At 31.9% G+C, this 14,796-nt stretch overlaps 1 protein-coding gene across 3 annotated transcripts in view; it reads left to right on the plus strand.

Moving 5' to 3' along the window:
• Window positions 1-9,271, plus strand: part of LOC126745065 (Krueppel-like factor 7) — a 193,977-nt gene extending 184,706 nt beyond the window's left edge. For 2 of the 3 annotated variants that reach the window (XM_050452754.1, XM_050452756.1), the window contains exons 6-7: window positions 890-1,122; window positions 1,223-9,271. In XM_050452754.1, coding sequence (XP_050308711.1) covers window positions 890-1,122; window positions 1,223-1,395 — 406 coding nt within the window. In that variant the 3' untranslated portion in view covers window positions 1,396-9,271. The remainder of the gene's footprint in view (window positions 1-889; window positions 1,123-1,222) is intronic. The other variant, XR_007663420.1, reaches the window with a different exon arrangement.
• Window positions 9,272-14,796: the final 5,525 nt, after the last annotated feature.

Here is a 14,796-nt window from a genome sequence, read left to right on the forward strand (position 1 = left end):
TGCCATCAATTTTTTCGATAAGTCAAAGTCCAACCGCATTATTTTATAAAGTAGAACGGATCCGTAACTTAGACTGTGACTCGATACTTGACGTCAAAATCCATATTAATATTTCACAACTTCAACAAATATTCGCCGTGAAGAATGCTAGAGCGAGAAGATATTTATTATAAATGCGGAGTTTAGGAATTTGTTTTAAAATTAATTTATTTAAATTATTTATTTATTTATTTTATTAATATTATTTTTTTTATTTTTATTTTTTTTTTAAATTAATTTAAAGCAAAAATCTTGAAAATCGGAGCATTAGAACGCAAGTTATAGACCTGAGAACCCAAAATAATTTTTGCTTTATCGGGATGCCATCTACAAAAATGTTAATAAAAAATTAACTATTAAAGGGATTTGGATGAAAATTCAGGGAAATGTTAAGAAAAATTTCGAAATTAATTTAAAGCATAAATCATGAAAATCGATGCTTTATAACGCGAATTATAAACCTGAGAAACCAATACAATTTTTCCAGTTTTGCTTTATTGGAATGTCACCTACAAAAATGTTAATAAAAACTGAATTATTTCAAGGATTTGGATGAAATTTCTTGGAGATATTAAGAAAAGTCTCGAAATCAATTTAAAGTAAAGATTATGGAAATTAAACCATTAGAACGCGAGCTATAGCCAATAAAGACCAAAGGGTCATCAGATCATAATGAGAATGTACCTAGCCCATAATATTAAGAATTTTAAGCCTTATTGTATCATTGCAGGAATTATTCAGTTATTTGTGGATTACTTCTCAGTTTTACATTAACATCCTTCTTTAGCTGATTCAAAACCAAGAGTGTGTGCCAAATATACCGTCTTAATATAAAAAACTCGTATTCCAGATCGCTCAGTATAACACCGTCGCCTTTACCACCGTCGTCACCAACAACAAAATCAACAGTGAGCAACAACAACACGTCGTTGATCAACAACAACACGATCTACGACGACATTAAGCCGACGATGCCCGAGGTGACCATACGAAGACGAAAAATCCATCGGTGTGACGTGGCGGGGTGTCACAAGGTCTACACGAAGAGTTCCCATTTGAAGGCTCATAAAAGAACTCATACAGGTACAAGAAATAAGTCTAATGTAAAGTTAGTTGAACTGAACCATGACTCCAAAGAGTGTTGATTTAAGTTTTATTTTGACCTAATAACTGGCTTTTATAGGTGAGAAACCGTATCAATGTTCCTGGGAGGGTTGCACGTGGAAATTCGCCAGATCCGACGAGCTGACCAGGCATTACAGGAAACACACCGGCCAGAAACCGTTCAGTTGCAATCTGTGTCAACGGTCGTTTAGTAGGTCCGATCATCTTTCGTTGCACATGAAGCGACATTGACTGTACAGAATGTGTTCAAAAAAAACTAATGTATCCATCAATAATCGGTTATATGTGTGAGACATTTGCATTACAGAATATTCTGCCATTAGGCACCCCATATTCAAGAGGGACAATTATCTACTGCCAGTACCAAGCTCTCAAATATTTTTTTATGATTATAGTCTTTGCCCCCATACAAACGTTTCTTGATACCCAATAATAAGGAAAACATGTATGGTAGCGAAAACCATGAAACATAAATCAAAGAATTCAGAGTTCGTTCGTTCGTTCTCTCCTGCACCTGTCTCGCAAATCCGACTTAAAGAAGCCGAAGCGATTCGAAAATGACATAATCACGCACACACGAGCTACCGCATAAATAACGTCGATATTTAAAAAAAAAATAACGAAAGCGTGATTTCGATATTGGAAACATGTGCAGTCACGATCGGATATCTGAACAGCAAAAAAAATAAACATCTATTGACATATTGTGGTAGAAGCGTGTCTACAATGATGGCACATATACGATTTTGGTTAGTAAATGTTGTCATAAGCGTTTGTACAGTCAGGACAGGCTTCCTATTTTAAACACTGTTAGTCGGTTCAGCAGTAGAATCCTCAAAATCAAAATTGACAATATCTAGCATCGAAATATATATATTTCCCAAATATGGCAATAATGAGTTCTTTAGGTTTTACTATGCAGAACATTTTTTAAATAGTTTGCAGGATGTATCATAAATTTGAGCATATTATCTATGGATCAAATGAATGATATTTTATAAGCAGATTTTAGAACAGGAATCATAGTAATCGGAGCATTAGAACGCGAGTTATGGACCTGAGAATCCAAGACAATTTTTTCAGTTTTGCTTTATTGAGATGCCACCTACAAAAATGTTAATTAAAAATTAATTATTGCAGGGATTTAGATGAAATTTCATGGAAGTGTTAAGGAAAGTCTCGTAATTAATTTAAAATAGAAATCATGAATATCGAAGCATCAGAACGTAAGTTATAAGGTAGGGAACCCAAAACAATTTTTCCAGTTTTGCTTTAACATCTACAAAAATATTAATAAGAAATTGATTATTACAGGGATTTGAATCAAATTTGGTGAAGATATTAAGGAAAATCCCGACATTATTTTAAAGCATAAATCATAGATATTGGAGCGTTAGGAGGCGAGTTATAAACTAGAGAACCCAAAACAATTTTTTCAGTTTTTCTTTATCGGGACGCCACCTACAAAAATGTCAATTAAAAATGAATTATTTCAGCGATTTGATTAAAATTTCATGGAGATGTTAAGGAAAGTCTCGAAATTAATTTAAAGCAGAAATCATGAAAATCGGAGCTTTAGAACGCGAGTTATCAACCTAAGAACCCAAGACAATTTTTCCAGTTTTGCTTTATCGGGACGCCACTTACAAAAATGTTAATAAAAAATTAATTATTACAGGGTTTTGGATGAAACTTCGTGGAGATCTTAAGGAAAGTCCCAAAATTATTGTAAAGCATAAATTATGGAAATCGAAGCATTAGAAGACGAGTTATAAACTAGAGAACCCAAAACAATTTTTTCAGTTTTTCTTTATCGAGACGCCACCTACAAAAATGTTAATTAAAAATGAATTATTTCAGCGATTTAATTAAAATTTCATGGAGATGTTAAGGAAAGTCTCGAAATTAATTTAAAGCAGAAATCATGAAAATCGGAGCTTTAGAACGCGAGTTATCAAACTACGGAACCCAAAACAATGTTTTCAGTTTTGCTTTAACATCTACAAAAATGTTTATAAGAAATTGATTATTACAGGGATTTGAATCAAATTTGGTGAACAAAGGGGAGGAGAAAGTAAACTCAAAGTCCAAGTCTCATAGTCAAGCGTCTATTTAAATGTTACGCGTTTCGCCGCATTAGGACATCATCAGACCTATTTAAATACAAAAAACTGCACACTGACTCACACTAACATAAAAATAAAATAAAATAAGTTTATACCATCGTGTATCGTTATTGACTATACACGATGTACGCGTAACCTTTAAATAGACGCTTGATTATGAGACTTGGACTTTGAGTTTACTTTCTCCTCCCCTTTGTTCATATACTTAAGTCTCTTTGGGAATGATGGATGATTATTTTGAAATTCGGTGAAGATATTAAGGAAAGTCCCGAAATTATTTAAAAGCATAAATCATGGAAATCGGAGCATTAGAAGGCGAGTTATAAACTAGACAACCCAAAACAATTTTGTCAGTTTTTCTTTATCGGGACGCCACCTACAAAAATGTTAATTAAAAATGCATTATTGCAGCGATTTGATTAAAATTTCATGGAGATGTTAAGGAAAGTCTCAAAATTAATTTAAAGCAGAAATCATGAAAATCGGAGCTTTAGAACGCGAGTTATCAATCTAAGAACCGAAAATAATTTTTCCAGTTCTGCTTTATCGGGATGCCACTTACAAAAATGTTAATAAAAAATTAATTATTACAGGGATTGGGATGAAACTTCATGAAGATGTTAAGGAAAGTCTCGTAATTAATTTAAAGCAGAAATCGTGGAAATCGAAGCATCAGAACACGAATTACATACCAATGAACCAAAATAAATTTTCCAGTTTTACTTTATTAAGGCGTCACTACAAAAATTTGAATAAAAAATTAGTTATTACAGGGACTTAAATGAAATTTCATAGAGTTATTAAGGAAAGTTTCATCATTAATTTAAAAGAGAAATCATAGAAATTGGAGCATTAGAACACGGGTTATAGACCAGAGAAGCCAAAACAATTTTTCTAGTTTTGCTTTGTATATTGTGTCTTTTTCAGATCTGCATGATCTCTACGGCACAGCTCAAGAACAAATACCATCCACTTCTTCAGATGCGGATGGCATGTGTCATCAACTTCTTCAGATGTGGATGGCATGTGTCACAGAAACGTGGTAAGATAACTACTGTTAATTAAAAATGAATTATTGCAGGGATTTAGATGAAATTTCATGGAGGTGTTAAGGAAAATTTCGTAATTAATTTAAAGCAGAAATCATGAAAATCGAAGCATCAGAACGCAAGTTATGAGGTAGGGAACCCAAAACAATTTTTTCAGTTTTTCTTTATCGAGACGCCACCTACAAAAATGTCAATTAAAAAATAATTATTTCAGTGATTTGATTAAAATTTCATGGAGATGTTAAGGAAAGTCTCGAAATTAATTTAAAGCAGAAATCATGAAAATCGGAGCTTTAGAACGCGAGTTATCAACCTAAGAACCCAAGACAATTTTTCCAGTTTTGCTTTATCGGGACGCCATCTACAAAAATATTAATAAAAAATGAATTATTACAGCGATTTGAATGAAACTTTATGGAGATGTTAATAAAATCTCAAGATTAATTTAAAGCAGAAATCATGAAAATCGAAGCATCAGATCACGAGTTATAAACCAATGAACCTAAAACAATTTTTCCAGTTTTACTTTATTAAAGCATCACTTACAAAAATTTTAATAAAAAAATTAGTTCGGTCAGGTCCATTAGAGATTGGACCCTGCGGATTACAAGCCCAATAATCGGTCGTCATTAGTTGCGGTCCGTAACCTAAAGTTTCTTAAAGTCTCATAAGTCACACTTGATAATGCAATCCCCGTGCCTGATATGAATTGGTGCGATTGCAGACATCACAGCCAAGTTACACCCTTTAACGGGTGAATCACGGATGACACGAAAAAAATTAGTTATTACAGGGACTTAAATGAAATTTCATAGAGTTATTAAGGAAAGTTTCGTCATTAATTTAAAACAGAAATCATAGAAATAGAAGCATTAGAACACGAGTTATAGGCCAGAGAACCCAAAGCAATTTTTCCAGTTTTGTTTTATTGGGATGTCATTTACAAAAATATTAATAAGAAATTAATTATTACAGGGATTTGAATCAAATTTGGTGAAGATATTAAGGAAAGTCCCGAAATTATTTTAAAGCATAAATCATGGAAATCGGAGCATTAGAAGGCGAGTTAGAAACTAGAGAACCCAAAACAATTTTTTCAGTTTTTCTTTATCGGGACGCCACCTACAAAAATGTTAACTAAAAATGAATTATTCCAGGGATTTGATTAAAATTTCATGGAGATGTTAAGGAAAGTCTCGAAATTAATTTAAAGCAGAAATCATGAAAATTGAAGCATTAAAACGCGAGTTATAGACCTGAGAACCCAAGACAATTTTTCCAGTTCTGCTTTATCGGGATGCCACTTACAAAAATGTTAATAAAAAATTAATTATTACAGGGATTTGGATGAAACTTCATGGAGATGTTAAAAAAAGTCTCGAAATTAATTTAAAGTAGAAATCGTGGAAATCGGAGCATTGGAACACGAGTTATAAGCCAATGAACCCAAAACAATATTTCCAGTTTTACTTCATTAAAGCGTCACTTACAAACATTTGAATAAAAAATTAGTTATTCCAGGGATTTGAATGAAATTTTGTACATATGTTAAGGAAAGTCCCAAAATTAATTTAAAGTGGAAATCATAGAAATTGAAGCATTAGAACGCGAGTTATGGACCTGAGAACCCAAAACAAATTTTTCAGTTTTGCTTTATCGGGACGCCATCTACAAAAATATTAATAAAAAATGAATTATTACAGGGATTTGGATGAAATTTCATGGAGATGTTAAAAAAAGTCTCGAAATTAATTTAAAGCAGAAATCATGAAAATCGGAGCTTTAGAACGCAAGTTATTAATCTAAGAACCCAAGACAATTTTTGCAGTTTTGCTTTATCGGGACGCCACTTACAAAAATGTTAATAGAAAATTAGTTATTGCAGGGATTTGAATGAAATTTCATACAGATATTAAGGAAAGTCCCAAAATTAATTTAAAGTAGAAATCATAGAAATTGAAGCATTAGAACGCGAGTTATGGACTTGTGAACCCAAAACATTTTTTTCAGTTTTGCTTTATCGGGACGCCATCTACAAAAATATTAATAAAGAATTATTTATTCGAGGGACTTGAATGAAATTTTATAGAGATATTAAGAAAAGTTCCAGAATTAATTTAAAGCAGAAATCATAAAAATCGGAGCATGAGAACGCGAGTTATAGACTAGAGAACCCAAAACAGTTTTTTCAGTTTTTCTTTATCGGGACCCCACCTACAAAAATGTTAATTAAAAATGAATTATTGCAGGGATTTAGATGAAATTTCATGGAGGTGTTAAGGAAAATCTCGTAATTAATTTAAAGTAGAAATCATAAAAATCGAAGCATCAGAACGTAAGTTATAAGGTAGGGAACCCAAAATAATTTTTCCAGTTTTGCTTTAACATCTACAAAAATAGAGAAAAAAAAATGAAAACTCCAAGTCTTAGTCTCAAAATGTCTTTTTAATTATTCAGGTGACATGTTTCGCTAATGAAGCATCATCAGACCTACAATAAACAGAAAAACACACGTAACTACAATAAAACCTTACACTAAAACAAAATCAAATATTAAAAATTAAATAAAATTACCTTATAGCTAGATGACCTGCTAAGTACTGATAAATATAATTTAAATATGAGAATACCCACATATTTTGTAATAAAAAACAATAACACGGTACAAAAATTCAACAAAAAATATAAAAAGGGAAAAACGTGACAGGTGTATGATTTGATCTACAAAAATGTTAATAGGAAATTGATTATTACAGGGATTTAAATCACATTTGGTGAAGATATTAAGGAAAGTTCCGAAATTATTTTAAAGCATAAATCATGGAAATCGGAGCATTAGAAGGCGAGTTAGAAACTAGAGAACCCAAAACAATTTTTTCAGTTTTTCTTTATCGGGACGCCACCTACAAAAATGTTAATTAAAAATGAATTATTGCAGGGATTTGGATGAAATTTCATGGAGATGTTAAAAAAAGTCTTGTAATTAATGTAAAGCAGAAATCATGAAAATCGAAGCATCAGAACGCAAGTTATATATAAGGTAGGGAACCCAAAACAATTTTTCCAGTTTTGCTTTAACATCTATAAAAATGTTAATAAGAAATTTATTATTACAGGGATTTGAATCAAATTTGGTGAAGATATTAAGGAAAGTCCCGAAATTATTTTAAAGCAGAAATCATGAAAATCGGAGCTTTAGAACGCGAGTTATCAACCTAAGAACCCAAGACAATTGTTCCAGTTTTGCTTTATCGGGACGCCACTTACAAAAATGTTAATAGAAAATTAATTATTGCCGGGATTTGACCGAAATTTCATAGAGACGTTAAGGAAAGTCCCAGAATTAATTTAAAATAAAAACCATGGAAAGCGGAACATTAGAACGCGAGTTATAGACCAGAGAACCCAGTACAATTTTCTCAATTCTACTTTAATAAGGCATTCACTTACAAAAATGTGAATAAAAAATTAGTTATTACAGAGACTTGAATGAAACTTCATAACAATGTTAAGGAAAGTCCCGAAATTAATTTAAAGTAGAAATTATGGAAATTGGAGCATTAGAACGTGAGTTATAGCCCTGAGAATTCAAAACAATTTTTCTAGTTTTACTTTATATTGCTCCCTCTAATTTAAAACCATTTACTTCTTTGGAATGTAGCCAATATTCAGTGAGACATAAGAAATCAAAATTTTGTTCAACTAAAAATGTTTCGAATTGATGGTTTTTAGTTCTAATTAACAGAATTGCCTCTTTTGAGACATTAAAGTTTTCACCTATTTATCTTTACACCTTTAGACAATAGGTTCGCCTTCATAACTAAGATGCTATTTACTATAGCGGGTATTCCGATTTTAAATGAACACACCTGTTCTCATATTTAATTTAAAGTAATTCAGATAAAGATTTGCGTATATCATTTTCACAAAGATACCTGTTAGGAAGTACCTACTAGAAGTTTACAAACTTAATAGGAAAAACCATGCTTAAAAAGTCTATTTTCTTCTTCTTTTCTATAGAGATAGCTATCTATTTTCTAAATTAATTTTTACTATATATAAAAGTGACATACAAAATAAGTAACTCATGCATAATCCTCATTACTAACTGCCTGAACTTCAGTAATGTTTGCGGAATTAATAAGTTACCACACAATAGCAAGTCATATATAACATTGTACTTGAATTCTACGTAGGAATACTCTGAGGCAGAATATTCAGGGTCTTAAAATTTACTAATTCATGATACGTCCTGCATAACCCAATTACACGGCGCAAATTGCGATAAACGAAATGAATTTTATGACATTTCCTGAACATTCCTAGTAGCTAGTTAATTTTACGTTGTAATGTATAATTTTAAGAAATCGGAACACGGTGCCAGTAGCAATGTGAACATTTTTTTTTTACTTTATAGTGTAATTAGTATGTTTAAGTTTTTTTTTTTTAATTGTAATTTGTTGTCAAAGTAGGAGATTTTTGTTTTTGTTTTTCAAAAAATGTAAATTTGTAGATATGTACGTAAATTCTTTGCGGCAGTACGATCCAACAAGCTGGAATAGAAATTTCAGTTCAGTGATATGTAACATGTTCAGTCAGTGTTATCTTAAGCAAATATGTATTTTGTTTTATAATTTAAAATATAGAAGAAAAAAGGCGTTGGAAATTAAGTCTTAAGCAAGAACCTGGTGGCAATTAAGCAAAATTTTGCAAGCCATAGACATCTTTTATCTCTCTTGGTTACCATGTTTATAAATGCTTGTTTAATACTTTAAAACACTGTATTAATGACACAACTGGCTGAAGATGTTGACATGCTTCATAAGCGCTTAATTTAATTAAAGTTTTTTGGACCGCACTGCTTATATTTGCATAAAATTCATTTGTATATATAATATTTTGGTAAACTTTGTGATAAAACAAAAAAACAAACATTTTATTGTATAAAAAATTATCGATGACCTACTTTTCATTATAAGTACCTGTAATTTGCATATTTTTATATTTACCATAAAGCCAGTACCCGGCCAGTATATTTTTATAGAATTTATATACCAGAAATGTTATATCTATTGTGTATACATAATATTTCTTTTTAGTTGTAATTCAGTAAACCGTAATTTACGGGGTGTTATTCTCCCTGTATATAGTAAATAAATTTTATATGTTAAACAGATTTTTTTTATATTACTCTTATATTTGGTCAGAGATCTCTTGAAATAATATTTTTGCAATAGTTTTATATGTGTTAAGTATTATCCGAGATATATAAAAAAATTCAACTTAGGATCTTTGGGCAATTATGTAAAATAAATTAATGTATATTTGCAGTAAGTTATGTCCAAAGGCATTTTTATGGAGTCAATTTTTTTTGATTATTGATTAGTTAAGAGAAATTATAATATATTTATTAATGTTACTACTATTATTTAGTTGTTTAAATAAATTTTGTGGAAGGGTTTTTATGTGTCTTTTATTGTTTTCCCCATTATTCCTCAAGATAATAGAACATTCCTTATAGGGACCTTCTGGTTCCAGACACTGTGGCAATACTGTACTTACTTATTGCAGTCTATCAAGGTGCCATAATCGACCAGAATTCATAATAATCTTGCAATTTGGCTCTTTTAAAAATGCAGTTAAGATGTCAAAGTTGAGAAGTTCCTCGAACCCTAGACTATACATTATTTTATACTTTTTTGTCATGTTAATTACTTAATGTTTGTATGATGTAATTGTGGGAATTTTAATATTAATTTTATGTAGATTAAAATCATTTATATACACATATTTGACTACTAACTATTCTACTTTACTGATCTCCAATAGGTGTCTTAAGAGCTGCATACACTAAAAGTCGCTAGAAGGAAATCTTGTTTACTCAAGACCTTCTACCGCAGAAATAATAAACTCTATGCACAATAAAACTTTTAATTAATATTAACCCTATTTAACTACACCAACAAAAAACACTACCAAGGCCTAATCTTAGACTGTGTGGCATGTGTTAAAATCCATGTATTGCGAGGATCCTTAACCATGGACATCTGCTTGTGTCGCCCATGGGTCTTACAAATGACATAGAGCCTCTCCTGGCGACGCACAAAGTAACAATCTTTACATCTTCGAGTCAGGTGTCCTTTGACTTTAAAGCCACAACTGGGTATCAGGGTGGTGGTCTCGGGGGTGAGCATGGCCACTTTTACACTTTGGCTCACCAATGCATGGAAATTTCCAACTGGGTTGGTATAGGTAGGACATAGTCGTTTCGTGGTGTTTAATATGAATGTTCTTGCTAAGGAAAACATGCTGCTAGTAGTAGCTTTTGTTATTAATTAACTCTACAATAAGAAGGGAATTAAATCAAAACATTGTTTTAGGTTAAGTTAGGGTAAGTTTGACGTCAAATGACGATTTGACGTTTGTTGGTCTTCTCTTCTTGTTTTCGTTTAACAAGTAATATACCGGTCTGACCAAGGAAGGTCTTGAGTGTGGAAGTTAATGATGAAACGTTATGGCTTAATGGTATACAGATAAAATCAGCAACATATTTAGGAACCTTTAAAGGAATTTCATCAAGACCATATGAGAATTTGTTGGGCAGATACATCAAGAGTTGACATATTTCCTGTTGATCCGTTGGATTTAGAAATATTGTGGGAAAATTGGTTTGTGCTTGGGTAGAGTTTATGTTGACTAAAAACATGTACAATTTCAGAGGGGGTTACTTATTTATTATTGTATTTCAGACTTAATTGTTATATTATTTATTGGGCTCTCAGTCTTAACCATTCCAAAAAGACGTATTTTTCAGAAGATCCAGAAAGAAATATATATGTCAGGGGATATATGAAAAGGTCCAAAAAAAATGACTTTCATATAGATATCACTTATTCTTTCCTATATTACAGAAAGAGGTGGGATAAATTGATGCTGTATCTCAAACTCAAACTCAAAAATGCTTCATTGTCAATATAAACATAGAAGTTGTAGACAAAGCCAATAGACTGTACATTAAAGGAATAAAAAACGAAAAACTAATTTAAAATAAAATTATATAAAACTTTGAAAAATACTTAAATGCTAATCATTAAAAAATTCACCTAAACTATAGTAGATACGCTTTACTAGCAAAAAATATTTCCGTCCTTGTACGCAGGCTTTTTTCAGTCTTAAGTTGTCTTATTTCTAGTAGAAGTTTATTAAACAGCTTTCTACCTCCATATATGATAGAGCAACGGACAAGTTCAAAATGAGGAATGGGTAGCCTCAACAAATAATTTTGTCGCGTATTATAGTGGCTTCCTAAGTAAAGTTCCTGTTTATATTTTCTAAAAACTAAGCAAACTGTTTGCTTGGCCCCATAGATATCTAATGGCCCTTTTCTGGAGTACAAACACTGAACTAAAAAGTGAATTTGAACATGAACCCCAAAAGCAAATTCCATATCGAAGGTGCGACTTAATCGCGAAGTATGCAGATCTGGCGATGGAGTTATAGTTAATTAAGACTGATGGCAATAACCCTTAGAGCGTAGCAGCCTGATGAGACTTTTCTACAGACATTCACAATATGGTCTATGGTCTATGGAAAGGCCCAAAAACTTACTGAACGGTGGCATGGTGATGGCTTCATTATTTAAACATATATCATTTGTATTACATTTAAAATTAAGGATATTTGTTTCGGAAACATTAAATGTCAAAAAATTTGCATCACACCAGTCTTTTATTTTTAACAAATCTGCACGTATATTGGCCTCCATTTGAGAAACATCAGAGTCGTGCGAGAGGATGGTGGTATCATCGGCAAATAACGTAAATTTGCCAGTTACCTGCAGTTGTGGCAGATCGTTCACATAAATGAGAAAAAGTAAAGGACCAAGTACTGATCCTTGCGGAACACCCACATTTATATTAAGTTCCTTAGAGATATCACCATTAAGTTTGACAGCCTGGACACGATTTGATAAGTAGGAACGAAACCACTCAAGGGCAGTTCCTTTGAAACCATAGAGCTCCAGTTTCATCAGCAGCACTCTGTGACTCACGCAGTCAAATGCCTTGGACAAATCACAGAATACCGCTGCTGCAACTTCACCAACATTCAGTCGGTTGTACAGGTGCTCTAGAAAGCTAAAGATAGCATCATTTATGCTCACAGACTCACGAAAGCCAAACTGCTGAAGACTCAATAGGCCAAACCTATTTAAAAATGAAACCATCCTCACCTTAACGAGCCGTTCCACTATCTTGGCTAAAGTAGGCAATAACGCTATAGGTCTAAAGTTAGAAGGACAGTCCCGATCGCCACCCTTGTAAAGAGGAACAATCATTACTCTTTTTAAGCACTCTGGGAAAACTCCAGACATAAATGAAAAGTTAATTGACTCGGCCAAGACTTGCAAAGCAACAAGAGGTAAAGCAGAAAATATTTTAAGAGAAAGCCCATACCAACCTGATGAACTCTTATTCTTAATATTAACCATTAACTGTTTAAGCTCTTCTACACTTATGGGGGCAAAAAAGAAAGATTCGGCTACTACCACATTGCTGAGATAGCTCCTGGGATCTATTTTTTGTGAGAGATTGGCTGCAAGGTTACTAGCAATATCACAGTAGAAGGAATTGAGGACATTGGAATAACCAAGACATTATTTTTGCCCCTTAGCTCATTTAAAATCTTCCAAGACTCTTTTGCTCTGTTGGAGGAATTATTTATTGTCCTTTAAAAGTAGGTCCACTTAGCCATTTTGATTGAGTTTCTGTAAATCTTGCGGTATCTGTTATAATAATTTAAAAATGTTGCATTGTTCATAGCGTATTTCCTAATATAAAAAAGGGGGCGCATATTTTTCCCAGATACTCGTAAACCCTTAGTATACAAGATTTTCTATTTCGTTTCTTAATATTGACAACAGGAAAAGCAGTGTTAAAATTGTTTAATACTATTTGATGAAAGCTATGCAGTGGGTTAACAGTAGTCAATACATTATTCCAACTTGACATATTGCAAAGCAAAGAGAATTTGCGGAAATAATCTCTATCGCGTCCAAACTTATTATCATTAGCTGCACTATTAAGCTTAGATTTGTCTAAAAAATTTACATTAAGATCGCCAGTGAGAATCAACATCGCATTAATCGAAATTTCACTTAAGAGGATCTCCAACTTTTCTAAAAACAAATCTAAATTACCAGATGGAGATCGATACAATCCTAAAATATACGAATTTAACTTACTGCTAAATACAATAGAAAACTCGCACACCTTTTCAATCAATAGATGATCAAATCTGTCAATAGTAATAAACACAAATCTTGAGTTTAGTTGTGGGATGGGATCGAAGGAATAAAAACAAACATCACTTTATGTACTGGCCAACGTTTCGCAATAATTTTATTGCTTCATCAGGGCCCTAAGGTAACAAAAAAGACACAATAAAAAAGGATTATTATATATAAACAAAATTTAACTTTTTGGGGTTATGTTGATACCACAAAAAAAAAGAAAAAATAGAAAAACAAAAAAAAAACAACAAAATCTTAGATTTGAATTAAAAAAAATACACAACAAAAAAAAAAATGATAAAATTGCTTACATAACAGTGTGATTTTGCTTGTCATAAAAAATCATGTTTACAGGACACACAGGTAACATAGAATATATAAAATATATTTTTTTTTTAACAAAAACGGTTTAAAATGATGGGTTGTATCACAGACAGTTGCTTTAAAATTGATTCTACGGTGTACAATAATAATTTAGCATCTAGCCAGAAAAAACCAGGTATGCGAGAACACAATAGACGCATTCTTTTTAGTGATAAGAACCAAAACAGTCCCAAAAGTTTACATTTTGATTTGATCTATTAGATTAAAATAAGAAGAACTTAGATTGTCTATATCCGTTCTTTTATTTACCGCATTATTATGTTTTTTTATGTTTATCATTTCGGCTAGAAGTCTCTTTTTAAAAAGCTGCTGTTGGCCCATAATTGTAGTCTTGCCAAAATTAAAATTGTGTCCTGTATTCATTTTGTGCTCAGCTAAAGCAGTAGGGTTTTTTTAAGGGCTAAATTCCTACAATCATACTCATGTTCGTATAGGCGCTGCCTCAAATATCTACCCGTCTGACCAATGTAACACACATCACACCTAGAGCAAGGTATTTTATAAATAATGTTAGAATGTAAATCAAAGGCGTCTTTAGTTTTAAGCTTCGTAAAGAAATGTTTTCTTACCGAGTTTTCACTTCTTTCTGAGATTTTAATAACATCAGATTTTGATTGTATGGTCTTTTTAATTTTATGAGAAAGTGTGTTAATGTAAGGAATCTTGAAATAAGCCAATTGATTATTTTCATTGTTTCGTGTAATATTTTGAGTAATGTTCTCGGTGTCGTTAATTATTTTTTTAATAACTGATAGGGGGTAGTTGTTTTTCTTTAAAATTGTCT

This window comes from Anthonomus grandis, chromosome 15, assembly GCF_022605725.1.
Source record: "Anthonomus grandis grandis chromosome 15, icAntGran1.3, whole genome shotgun sequence".
Classification (NCBI taxonomy): domain Eukaryota; kingdom Metazoa; phylum Arthropoda; class Insecta; order Coleoptera; family Curculionidae; genus Anthonomus; species Anthonomus grandis.